Source organism: Choloepus didactylus, chromosome 1 (genome assembly GCF_015220235.1).
Source record: "Choloepus didactylus isolate mChoDid1 chromosome 1, mChoDid1.pri, whole genome shotgun sequence".
Lineage (NCBI taxonomy): Eukaryota > Metazoa > Chordata > Mammalia > Pilosa > Megalonychidae > Choloepus > Choloepus didactylus.
The window spans coordinates 205,589,149-205,603,015 of NC_051307.1; the positions used below are offsets into that span (position 1 = coordinate 205,589,149).

At 38.9% G+C, this 13,867-nt stretch overlaps 1 protein-coding gene across 5 annotated transcripts in view; it reads right to left on the reverse strand.

The window, feature by feature from the left end:
- The window catches only part of NEK4 (NIMA related kinase 4), a 100,967-nt gene that overhangs the window by 43,111 nt on the left and 43,989 nt on the right, over positions 1 to 13,867 (reverse strand). For all 5 annotated transcript variants that reach the window (XM_037798088.1, XM_037798100.1, XM_037798079.1 and 2 more), the window contains exons 13-14: positions 13,088 to 13,293; positions 12,490 to 12,623 (exon numbers count right to left, since the gene is read on the reverse strand). In XM_037798088.1, the coding sequence (XP_037654016.1) occupies positions 12,490 to 12,623; positions 13,088 to 13,293 (340 nt within the window). The remainder of the gene's footprint in view (positions 1 to 12,489; positions 12,624 to 13,087; positions 13,294 to 13,867) is intronic.

Below are 13,867 nucleotides of genomic sequence, written 5' to 3' on the forward strand. Positions count from 1 at the left end.
AAAAAAAAAAGAAAAGAAATAGAAGGGGACCTTAAAAGATGGAAAAATATTCCATGTTCATGGATAGGAAGGCTAAAAGTCATTAAGATGTCAATTCTACCCAAACTCATCTACAGATTCAATGCAATCCCAATCAAAATTCCAACAACCTACTTTGCAGACTTGGAAAAGCTAGTTATCAAATTTATTTGGAAAGGGAAGATGCCTCGAATTGCTAAAGACACTCTAAAAAAGAAAAACGAAGTGGGAGGACTTACACTCCCTGACTTTGAAGCTTATTATAAAGCCACAGTTGCCAAAACAGCATGGTACTGGCACAAAGATAGACATATAGATCAATGGAATCGAATTGAGAATTCGGAGACAGACCCTCAGATCTATGGCCGACTGATCTTTGATAAGGCCCCCAAAGTCACTGAAGTGAGCCATAATGGTCTTTTCAACAAATGGGGCTGGGAGAGTTGGATATCCATATCCAAAAGAATGAAAGAGGACCCCTACCTCACCCCCTACACAAAAATTAACTCAAAATGGACCAAAGATCTCAATATAAAAGAAAGTACCATAAAACTCCTAGAAGATAATGTAGGAAAACATCTTCAAGACCTTGTATTAGGCGGCCACTTCCTAGACTTTACACCCAAAGCACAAGCAACAAGAGAAAATAGATAAATGGGAACTCCTCAAGCTTAGAAGTTTCTGCACCTCAAAGGAATTTCTCAAAAAGGTAAAGAGGCAGCCAACTCAATGGGAAAAAATTTTTGGAAACCATGTATCTGACAAAAGACTGATATCGTGCATATACAAAGAAATCCTACAACTCAATGACAATAGTACAGACAGCCCAATTATAAAATGGGCAAAAGATATGAAAAGACAGTTCTCTGAAGAGGAAATACAAATAGCCAAGAAATACATGAAAAAATGTTCAGCTTCACTAGCTATTAGAGAGATGCAAATTAAGACCACAATGAGATACCATCTAACACCGGTTAGAATGGCTGCCATTAAACAAACAGGAAACTACAAATGCTGGAGGGGATGTGGAGAAATTGGAACTCTTATTCATTGTTGGTGGGACTGTATAATGGTTCAGCCACTCTGGAAGTCAGTCTGGCAGTTCCTTAGAAAACTAGATATAGAGCTACCATTCGATCCAGCGATTGCACTTCTCGGTATATACCCGGAAGATCAGAAAGCAGTGACACGAACAGGTATCTGCACGCCAATGTTCATAGCAGCATTATTCACAATTGCCAAGAGATGGAAACAACCCAAATGTCCTTCAACAGATGAGTGGATAAATAAAATGTGGTATATACACACGATGGAATACTACGCGGCAGTAAGAAGGAACGATCTGGTAAAACATATGACAACATGGATGAACCTTGAAGACATAATGCTGAGCGAAATAAGCCAGGCACAAAAAGACAAATATTATATGCTACCACTAATGTGAACTTTGAAAAATGTAAAACAAATGGTTTATAATGTAGAATGTAGGGGAACTAGCAGTAGAGAGCAATTAAGGAAGGGGGAACAATAATCCAAGAACAGATAAACTATTTAACGTTCTGGGGATGCCCAGAAATGACTATGGTCTGTTAATTTCTGATGGATGTAGTAGGAACAAGTTCACTGAAATGTTGCTATATTATGTAACTTTCTTGGGGTAAAGTAGGAACATGTTGGAAGTTAAGCAGTTATCTTAGGTTAGTTGTCTTTTTCTTACTCCCTTGTTATGGTCTCTTTGAAATGTTCTTTTATTGTATGTTTGTTTTCTTCTTAACTTTTTTTTCATACAGTTGATTTAAAAAAGAAGGGAAAGTTAAAAAAAAAAAAAAGAAAGTAAAAAGACAAACAAGGAAAAAAAAAAAAAAAAAAAGATGTAGTGCCCCCTTGAGGAGCCTGTGGAGAATGCAGGGGTATTCGCCTACCCCACCTCCATGGTTGCTAACATGACCACAGACATAGGGGACTGGTGGTTTGATGGGTTGAGCCCTCTACCATAAGTTTTACCCTTGGGAAGACGGTTGCTGCAAAGGAGAGGCTAGGCCTCCCTGTATTTGTGCCTAAGAGTCTCCTCCTGAATGCCTCTTTGTTGCTCAGATGTGGCCCTCTCTCTCTGGCTAAGCCAACTTGAAAGGTGAAATCACTGCCCTCCCCCCTACGTGGGATCAGACACCCAGGGAAGTGAATCTCCCTGGCAACGTGGAATATGACTCCCGGGGAGGAATGTAGACCCGGCATCGTGGGATGGAGAACATCTTCTTGACCAAAAGGGGGATGTGAAAGGAAATGAAATAAGCTTCAGTGGCAGAGAGATTCCAAAACGAGCCGAGAGATCACTCTGGTGGGCACTCTTACGCACACTTTAGACAACCTTTTTTAGGTTCTAAAGAATTGGGGTAGCTGGTGGTGGATACCTGAAACTATTAAACTACAACCCAGAACCCATGAATCTCGAAGACAGTTGTATAAAAATGTAGCTTATGAGGGGTGACAGTGGGATTGGGAAAGCCATAAGGACCAAACTCCACTTTGTCTAGTTTATGGATGGATGGGTAGAAAAGTAGGGGAAGGAAACAAACAGACAAAGGTACCCAGTGTTCTTTTTTACTTCAATTGCTCTTTTTCACTCTAATTATTATTCTTGTTATTTTTGTGTGTGTGCTAATGAAGGTGTCAGGGATTGATTTAGGTGATGAATGTACAACTATGTAATGGTACTGTAAACAATCGAAAGTACAATTTGTTTTGTATGACTGCGTGGTATGTGAATATATCTCAATAAAATGATGATTAAAAAAAAAAAAAAAAAGAAAAGAAATAGAAGGGGACCTTAAAAGATGGAAAAATATTCCATGTTCATGGATAGGAAGGCTAAAAGTCATTAAGATGTCAATTCTACCCAAACTCATCTACAGATTCAATGCAATCCCAATCAAAATTCCAACAACCTACTTTGCAGACTTGGAAAAGCTAGTTATCAAATTTATTTGGAAAGGGAAGATGCCTCGAATTGCTAAAGACACTCTAAAAAAGAAAAACGAAGTGGGAGGACTTACACTCCCTGACTTTGAAGCTTATTATAAAGCCACAGTTGCCAAAACAGCATGGTACTGGCACAAAGATAGACATATAGATCAATGGAATCGAATTGAGAATTCGGAGACAGACCCTCAGATCTATGGCCGACTGATCTTTGATAAGGCCCCCAAAGTCACTGAAGTGAGCCATAATGGTCTTTTCAACAAATGGGGCTGGGAGAGTTGGATATCCATATCCAAAAGAATGAAAGAGGACCCCTACCTCACCCCCTACACAAAAATTAACTCAAAATGGACCAAAGATCTCAATATAAAAGAAAGTACCATAAAACTCCTAGAAGATAATGTAGGAAAACATCTTCAAGACCTTGTATTAGGCGGCCACTTCCTAGACTTTACACCCAAAGCACAAGCAACAAGAGAAAATAGATAAATGGGAACTCCTCAAGCTTAGAAGTTTCTGCACCTCAAAGGAATTTCTCAAAAAGGTAAAGAGGCAGCCAACTCAATGGGAAAAAATTTTTGGAAACCATGTATCTGACAAAAGACTGATATCGTGCATATACAAAGAAATCCTACAACTCAATGACAATAGTACAGACAGCCCAATTATAAAATGGGCAAAAGATATGAAAAGACAGTTCTCTGAAGAGGAAATACAAATAGCCAAGAAATACATGAAAAAATGTTCAGCTTCACTAGCTATTAGAGAGATGCAAATTAAGACCACAATGAGATACCATCTAACACCGGTTAGAATGGCTGCCATTAAACAAACAGGAAACTACAAATGCTGGAGGGGATGTGGAGAAATTGGAACTCTTATTCATTGTTGGTGGGACTGTATAATGGTTCAGCCACTCTGGAAGTCAGTCTGGCAGTTCCTTAGAAAACTAGATATAGAGCTACCATTCGATCCAGCGATTGCACTTCTCGGTATATACCCGGAAGATCAGAAAGCAGTGACACGAACAGATATCTGCACGCCAATGTTCATAGCAGCATTATTCACAATTGCCAAGAGATGGAAACAACCCAAATGTCCTTCAACAGATGAGTGGATAAATAAAATGTGGTATATACACACGATGGAATACTACGCGGCAGTAAGAAGGAACGATCTGGTAAAACATATGACAACATGGATGAACCTTGAAGACATAATGCTGAGCGAAATAAGCCAGGCACAAAAAGACAAATATTATATGCTACCACTAATGTGAACTTTGAAAAATGTAAAACAAATGGTTTATAATGTAGAATGTAGGGGAACTAGCAGTAGAGAGCAATTAAGGAAGGGGGAACAATAATCCAAGAAGAACAGATAAGCTATTTAACGTTCTGGGGATGCCCAGAAATGACTATGGTCTGTTAAATTCTGATGGATATAGTAGGAACAAGTTCACAGAAATGTTGCTATATTATGTAACTTTCTTGGGGTAAAGTAGGAACATGTTGGAAGTTAAGCAGTTATCTTAGGTTAGTTGTCTTTTTCTTACTCCCTTGTTATGGTCTCTTTGAAATGTTCTTTTATTGTATGTTTGTTTTCTTTTTAACTTTTTTTTTCATAGAGTCGATTTAAAAAAGAAAGGAAAGTTAAAAAAAAAAAAAAGAAAGAAAAACAAGGAAAAAAAAAAGATGTAGTGCCCCCTTGAGGAGCCTGTGGAGAGTGCAGGGGTATTCGCCTAACCCACCTCCATGGTTGCTAACATGACCACAGACATAGGGGACTGGTGGTTTGATGGGTTGAGCCCTCTACCATAAGTTTTACCCTTGGGAAGACGGTTGCTGCAAAGGAGAGGCTAGGCCTCCCTATATTTGTGCCTAAGAGTCTTCTCCTGAATGCCTCTTTGTTGCTCAGATGTGGCCCTCTCTCTCTGGCTAAGCCAACTTGAAAGGTGAAATCACTGCCCTCCCCACTACGTGGAATCAGACACCCAGGGGAGTGAATCTCCCTGGCAACATAGAATATGACTCCCGGGGAGGAATGTAGACCCGGCATCGTGGGACGGAGAACATCTTCTTGACCAAAAGGGGGATGTGAAAGGAAATGAAATAAGCTTCAGTGGCAGAGAGATTCCAAAAGGAGCCGAGAGGTCACTCTGGAGGGCACTCTTACGCACACTTTAGACAACCCTTTTTAGGTTCTAAAGAATTGGGGTAGCTGGTGGTGGATACCTGAAACTATCAAACTACAACCCAGAACCCATGAATCTCGAAGACAGTTGTATAAAAATGTAGCTTATGAGGGGTGACAATGGGATTGGGAAAGCCATAAGGACCACACTCCACTTTGTCTAGTTTATGGATGGATGAGTAGAAAAATAGGGGAAGGAAACAAACAGACAAAGGTATCCAGTGTTCTTTTTTAGTTCAATTGCTCTTTTTCACTCTAATTATTATTCTTGTTATTTTTGGGTGTGTGCTAATGAAGGTGTCAGGGATTGATTTAGGTGATGGATGTACAACTATGTAATGGTACTGTAAACAATCGAAAGTACGATTTGTTTTGTATGACTGCGTGGTATGTGAATATATCTGAATAAAATGATGATTAAAAAAAAAAAAACAAAAGCAGCAGGATCTCATGGTGCCTAGACTGGCTCCTCCCCCATCCCCTCACCAGCTCAGTACAGAGCCAAACCAGGCTCCCAGAGTTAGCCCTGGTCCTGGTTCCAGGAGGAGCAAATACGTATGGCCCAATCTCTCTGGTGGTGGCCTGAGGAACTAAACCAGGACACTTGTCACAGGCTTGCTGTTCCAGAACTTGCCCTGCATGTAGAAGGCAGCTAACAGAGTTCTCTGACAGAACACTGTAGGAGCGCAGTCAAGTCGTGGCTCACTGAGGCCAGGATTGCTGGCTGTAGCACATACAGTGAAGTGTTCAGGACCGTGAAGAAAGTATTTTCTAGAGGAGAGTAGATATTCGTGTTGTGTAAATGACATAATTCCCACACATGTATGCCCAAGACAAGAGGCACACGCAGAAAGGATCAGGGAGGCCCCTGTGCTTTTGGCCTGGAACTGTTCTCTAAACTGCATGGATAAGTTCTGAAGGAGAGCACTGGTAATAGGTCAATCTGCAAAAACTGGGAAAGATATTTTCTTTCTTTCCTGTTTTTTTTTTTCCTTAGCTCCTAGCATTTAAGGAAAGCTCTGCCATAACATTAGATGGATACAAACTTAAGGAACACATGCTTCAGAGTCTAAATTCCAGTGAAAACACATTAAAATATTAAAATGTCCAGGTTTCAATAAAAGTTACAAATCATATAGAGAAACAGGAAATGATGGCCCAGGCAAAGGAGAAAACTAAAGCAACAGAAATCATCAACGTGGAGGACCAGATCTGGGAAAACTGTACCCACATGCAAAAGAATGAAAGTAGAACCCTACTTCATACCACATATAAAAAGTAATTCAAAATGAATCAAAGACCTAAATAAAATAGCTAAAACTATGAAACTATTTAGAGAACACAGGGAAATACTTTTAGGACTTTGTATAGGCAATGGCTTCTTAGATATTACACCAAAAACACAAGGAACAAAACAAAAGATAGATAAAAACTTTCACTCATCAAAGGACATTATCGGGAGTGACATCATCAACAGGGGGAGTGACGTCATCCACATGGCAACATAAATAGCTACTGAAAACTTCCCTCCAGAGATTCAATGAAAAAAAGGACAATTCTGAATTGTTTTAAGCCGTGGAGAAGGACCCAGCAAAACGCTGATTTGAAGAAAGAGACGAAATATCAAGTCGGAATTTTCCATCCCAGACCAGCTGGTCCTTGCCCCTTCTCCTCACTCAATCTCAGTGTGGGAAAGGCACAGAATCAGATGGGACCCCTCCCACCACAGACACAGATTACAAAATCTCTCACAGCAGTAAAACATACCCCCACTGTTTGAAGACCTAGGAACAGGGGAGGTCATTTCAAGGCCCACATCAGTGAGGGAAAAAGAGTCTGAGAAAACATGGACAGAAACTGTGTTTCCAGCCCTGGGCCTGAAAATCCTTTCCCCATCCTTGAGGGAAGCAGCAATCAGCAGCCTTTTCCTTGTCTGGGGGACGGCTTCAGTATTGGGTCAGCTGAGGAAGTACTTTGCCACAGGTGGAGCCCGACATTGAGTCAGATTTTGGCCAGCAAGGGGGGGGGGGGTGCATAGGAAACTATGCAGTTTCAGCTCACCTATGTAGGCGCAGCCTGTGCTCGGAGGCAAAGCAGACTCTGAGGACAATTAAGTTACCAAATAGCACCATCTGCTGGACAGTCTGGAAGGGGCAAGGGAATTGAAGCACTTTTTAAAAGATGCTCCAGACCCTTTCTTAGGACCACAGGAGCTGGTCTACATGCCCTATACAGAAATCCGGCCCTGTTTTGGCTGAGAAATAAGGAAGACCTAACTGTTAAAGCAGGGCCCTAAAACAAACCCAGGTCTTGCTGGCTGGCAGAAAGCAGAGCACCAGTGGAAGCTAGCAGATTTGTATCAACACACACAGTGAACTTTCTGGGGTGCCCAGTGCCTACTTCTCATCCCTGTGACAGGCCACAGTGGGTGCCTGATTTTAGGGGAAGATTGGGGGGCAGAGCCAATCTGACAACTGGCCAGAGAGAGAAACAAAGAAAAGACAGAGATCAAAGACAACTAACAAGAAAACCCTAGGCAAAAGAGAGAAAACAACCTCCAGACTAAATTAATCAAGAAAATCAGATGCCTAGACAACAAAAAATCATGAGCCACACCAGGAAACATGAAGATATGGCCCAGTCAAAGGAAAAAACTGACCCCTCAACTGATATTCTGGAGTTGAAACAACTAATTAAAGATGTTCAAACAAATCTTCTAAATTAAATCAAGTTGAAAGAAAAAGTGACAAAAGAGATGAAGGATATAAAGAATACACTGGGTGACCATAAGGAAAAATTTGTAAACTTGAAAAAACAAATGGCAGAACTTATGGGAATGAAAGACACAATAGAAGAGGTGAAAAACACAGTGGAGACATACAACAGCAGACTTGGAGATGCAGAAGAAAGGATTAGTGAACCAGAAGACAGGACATCTGAAATCCTATACACAAAAGAACAGACAGGGAAAAGAATGGAAAAATATGAGCAGGGTCTCAGGGAACTGAATGACAACATGAAGCAAACAAATATACATGCTATAGGTGTCCCAGAAGGAGAAGCGAAGGGAAAAGGAGCAGAAAGAATGTTAGAGGAAATAATCAATGAAAAGTTCCCAACTCTTATGAAAGACATGAAATTACAAGTCCAAGAAGCACAGTATACCCCAAACAGAATTGATCCAAATAGACATACTCCAAGACACTTACTAATCAGATTTTCAAACGTCAAAGACAAGGAGAGAATTCTGAAAGCAGCAGGAGAAAAGCAATCCATCACATACAAGGGACGCTTGATAAGACTAAGTGCGGATCTCTCAGCAGAAACCACAGAGGTGAGAAGGCAGTGGTATGATATTTTCAAGATACTGAAAGAGAAAAAACTGCCAACCAAGAATCCTATATTTGGCAAAACTGTCCATCAAAAATGAGGGAGAGTTTAAAATATTTACAGATAGACACTGAGAGAGTTCGTGAACAGGAGACCTCCTCTAGAAGAAATACTAAAGGGAGTGCTACAGGCAGACAGGAAAAGACAGGAGGGAGAGGTCTGGAGAAGAGTGTACAAATGAAGATATCAGGAGATAGAAAAAAGGTAGAGATAGGGGAAGTTGATGCTGAAGGAGTATAGAATGAACAAGAGGATCGATTGTACAGATTTGGAAATGCACAATACTGTGTGATGGTAGCACAATATTGTAAGTACACTGAATAAAGAGGACTGTGAGTACAGTTGAAAGAGGAAGGTTAGGGGCATGTGGAACACCAGAAGAAAAGAGGAAAGATAAAGACTGGGGCTGTATAACTCAGGGAAACCTAAAGCACTCAACAATTGTGATAAAATGTACAAATATGCTTTTTCATGAGGAAGAACTAATGAATGTCAACTTACAAGGTGTTAAAAATAGGGAGGTATTAGGGGAAAAATACAATCAATGCAAAAGAAACATTGTATTATGCTTCCTTTAATGTGGTGAAGGCAATATACCAAGGCTAAATGCATATAAGAGGGAGACATAAGGGAGGGGTATGGGACTCCTGGCATTGGTAATGTTGTCTGACTCTTTATTATACTTTAGTTTAATGCTCTTTCCTGTCGTTGCTTCCTAGCTGTCATGGTTGTTTCTCTTTCTTTTTTTCTCCTTTTCTTTTGTCTCTCTACCTTCTTTGACTTTCCTCCTGCTTTGTGGGAGAAATGCAGATGTCCTTATACAGACAGTGGTGATGGTAGTGAATAGATACATATGTGACTATACAGGGAACAATCGACTGTTTACTTAGGATGGAATGTATGGTATGTGAACAAAACCGTCTTAAAAAAAAACAGGTTGATGAAGAAAACTTGAGGGCACTACATTGAGTGAAATAAGCCAGACACAAAAGGACAAATATAATATGGTCTCAATGACATGAACTAATTATAATATGTAAACTCATAGATGTGAAATACAAGTTACCAGGATACAGAATAAGGCTAAAGAATGGGGAGCAGTTGCTTATTATGAGCAGTGTTCAACTAGGTTGAACTTATGTTTGGAAATGAACAGAGCACGTTGTGAAAACAATGAACAGTGCTGAATGGTGCATGAATGTGGTGGAAAGGGGAAGCTCAGAGTCACATATGTCACCAGAAGGAAAGCTGGAGGTTAAAAGATGGGAATGTATAGAACAGTGAACCTTGTGGTGGGCAATGTCCGTGATTAACTATATAAATATCAGAAATCTCTTTCATGTACCAAAACAAATGTATGACACTATAACTAGAAGTTAATAATAGAGGAGCATATAGGGAAAAAAATATACCTATTGCTAACTATATTCTACAGTTAGTAGCATTTTAACATTCTTTCATTAACAGTAACAAATGTACTATAAGAATACTATGAGTCAACAATGGAGGGGGGTGATTAGGGGTATGAGAGGATTTGAGTTTCCTTTCTTTGTCTTTATTCTTTTTCTGGGGTAATGAAAATGTTCTAAAAATTTGAAAACAAAACAAAACAAAACAAAACATTAATTGTGGTGATGGATGATGGTACCGGGGCAATTGATTGCACACTTTGGATCTTTGGATAACTGTATGGAATGTGAACACTCTCAAAAAAAAAAAAACTGAAAGGGAAGGATACTAGACACTGGTTCAAAGAAGCATAAAGAAATAAAGACCTGCGGTAAAGGTAACCCTTTGGGTAATTATAAAATGCCAGTATTATTGTATTGCATTGTTTGGGACATAACTCCACTTCTTACTTCCTACTGATGCTTAAATGCAAATGCATAAAAAGTCATAACAAAAAAAAAATGTATTTGCAAAGTCCTTTTAGGGGACTGGGGGAAATGTGGAAATATTAAACTTCCTCACCTGGGAAATTACTAATATTCTCACAAGTATTGGGGACTACCAGTTTAGAAGGCCGAGCTCTTAATCTTGAGGCTTGCCTTATGAAGTTTGTTACTGCAAAGGAGAGGCTAAGCCTAATTATATTGTGCCTAAGAGTCACCCCCAGAGAACCTCTTCTGTTGCTCAGACGTGGCCTCTCTCTCTTAGCCAACTCTGCAGGTAAACTCACTGCCCACCCCCTACGTGGGACACAACTTCCAGGGGTGTAAATCTCCTTGGCAATACAAGACATGACTTCCAGGGATGAACCTGGACCCGGCATCAAGGGATTGAGAAAGCCTTTTGATCAACAAGGGAAGAGAAATGAAACAAAATAAAGTTTCAATGGCTGAGAGATTTCAAATGAAGGTACAAGGACATTCTTATGCATTATACAGATATCCCTTTTTTTAACTTTTAGTGTCTTGGAATAGCTAGAAGGAAATACCTGAAACAGGTGAACTGCAACCCACTAGCCTTGATTCTTGAAGACGATTGTATAACTACCTTACATTGTGTGACCATATGATTGTGAAAACCTTGTGGCTCACATTCCCTTTATCCAGTGTATGAACAGATGAGTAGAAAAATGGGGACAAAAAGTAAATGAATAATAGGGAGGGAATGTGGGGGGTGGGATATCTGGAGTCTTTTTTACTTTCATTTTTATTTTTTATTTATTTATTTATTTATTTATTTATTTATTTATTTATTTATTTTTGCAGTAATGAAAATGTTTGAAAACTAATTGTGGTGATGAATGCCTAACTATATAATGGTACTGTGAACAACTGATAGTACACTTTGGATGATTGTATGGTATGTGACTATATTTCAATAAAACTGAATTTTAAAAAAGAACAAAAAAGGACATTATCAAGAAAGTGAAAAGAAAACCCACAGAAAGGGAGAAAATAATTGCAAATCATAAATTTGATAAGGGTTTAATATCCAAAACATAAAAAGAACTCCTACAACTCAACAATTAAAAGACAAACAACCTAATTAAAAAAATAGGCAAAAGACTTGAAAAGACATTTCTCCAAAGAAGATATGCCAATGGCCAATAAGCATATGAAAAGATGCTCAACATCAACAGCCATTAGGAAAAGAAAATTAAAACCTTGAGATACCACTTAACACTTGCTAGGAAGGCTACTGTCAAGATGGCAGACAATAACAAGTGCTAGCATGGATATGGACAAATTGGCACCCTCATACACCGCAGGTGGGAATATAAAAGGTTGAGATGCTTTGGAAAACAGCCTGGCAGTTCCTCAAATGGTTAAACATAAGAGTTTCCATATGATCCTGAAATTCCACTCCTAGATATATACCCATGAAAAGTGAAACCATATATCCAGATAAATACTTTTACATGAGTTTTCATAGCATTATTATTCATAATAGCTCAAAAGTAGAAATAACCCAAATGTCCATCAAGTGATGAATGGATAAACAAAATGTGGCACAGCCATGTAATGGAATATCATTTGGCCATAAAAAGGAACAAAACACTAACAAATACACTAATAACATGGATGAATCTAAAAACATTATGCTAAGTGGAAAAAAAACAGTCCAAAAGGGCACATTTTATATGATTACATTTATATGGAATGTACAGAATAGGCAAATCTATAGAGACAGAAAGTAGATTAGTGTTTTCCTAGGGTTGGGATGTTTATGGGGGAAATGTGGAGCAACTGCTAATGGGTATGGAGTTTCTTTTGAGGGTGATGAGTATGTTCTAAAATTGATTATGTTGATGGCTGTACAACTCTTTGAACATATAAAAAACCATTCAACTATGTATCATTAATGAGTACATTGTATGGTACATGAATTCTATTTCAGTAAAGCTGGTAACAAAAAATTTCTACAGCATAAGCAGCTTGACATAGCGAATGGGACACTTACCTCTCTTTCTAATTCATCCTCCTCTTCCAAAAGATCATACACCTGCTCTAAAAGCTGAACCCCCAGGCCCTGGATAACATCAGCTCTCAAAACTTCAACTATTCTCCTGATCTTTTCAGAACCTGGCACGATAGCTAAAAAGCAATAACAAAGACAGGGAAAAATAAATTCTCTCTTACCACTGAAAAAGAAGAACCCGATGTTATTTTTAAAAATCTTATTATGTTACGATTCTTTTCACTCTGAAAAGAGTTTGGCTTAATGACTTCAATTATATTTTAATCACTAAAAATTTATACATGAACTTAAACTTCATGCTCATTACTGTCTCCTAAACCTAAAAACCACAATTGTCTAACTTGAAGAAAATCATGAGAAAAATTCCAAACATTTATTTATTTACGTTACTTATTTTCAAAAATCAATTTTCATGCAACTTTGCAGGAATACATCTGCTGCATAAAACAAGATACACCTTTTATGAGATGTCTAGGTCAAATAATAAAAAAGTTTTAAAAATCATTTGCAGGCATTTTGTTTGACATATTTCTTCAATAAACACACGCTCCCAATTGCTGCAACAGAATAAACTGATCACCTGAAGGCAGCTCTTTAAAATGGATCTCCGCTGCCTCTTCTGCAACTTTACCATGAAGTATCAATGTATCCCGATACTTCCGATGAATTTTGAACTCCGATACTGGATTTAGTACTGGGAGATCTTCACAGCTCTCTTTAGAGTCCAGTTTCAGGGTCTGAGTCATCAATTGTACCAAATCACTCATTTCATTTGTATGACTTTTCCTGAAAAAAGAAAAAAAAAATCCCCTTGTTATTTAATTGGCTTCTTGAGAATTTCCCATTAAAAACTTTCTGCTTCAAAATGGCCAAGTAAGTTCCTACAGATTGACCTTCCCACAAATAACAACTACAAACTATGAATAAAATAGAAAGAGCAACCATATGAAGATCCTAGAGAATGAAGAAAATCTGCAAGCAGATTCTGGAGGGGAGATGACACAGGCAAGCCACAGGCAGCTAAAAGTACAATAGAAAACCCATAATCTTTCTGACCTGAAGAACCAAAGGATGGTTCAGGACAACCATGGCCTCTAGAAAGTGATAGAAGAATACCGAAAAGGAGAGAGTCAGAGAGGGAGTATCCCAGATCCTGTGTATAAATTTTTCCCAAACCACTGACTGCCCTCTGAAGCATACATCTATGGGGCAGAATCCAAGCTGCCTAACTAAGGATTAAAGAACTGAATGAAATGAGATGTGAGTGCTACCCAAGAACCAGAGTTTTCAGAATGAGTGCAGTTTGAGTCCAGTCTATGTATACTTTTAAGGACTGTCTAGAATCCAGAATCGCTATAAA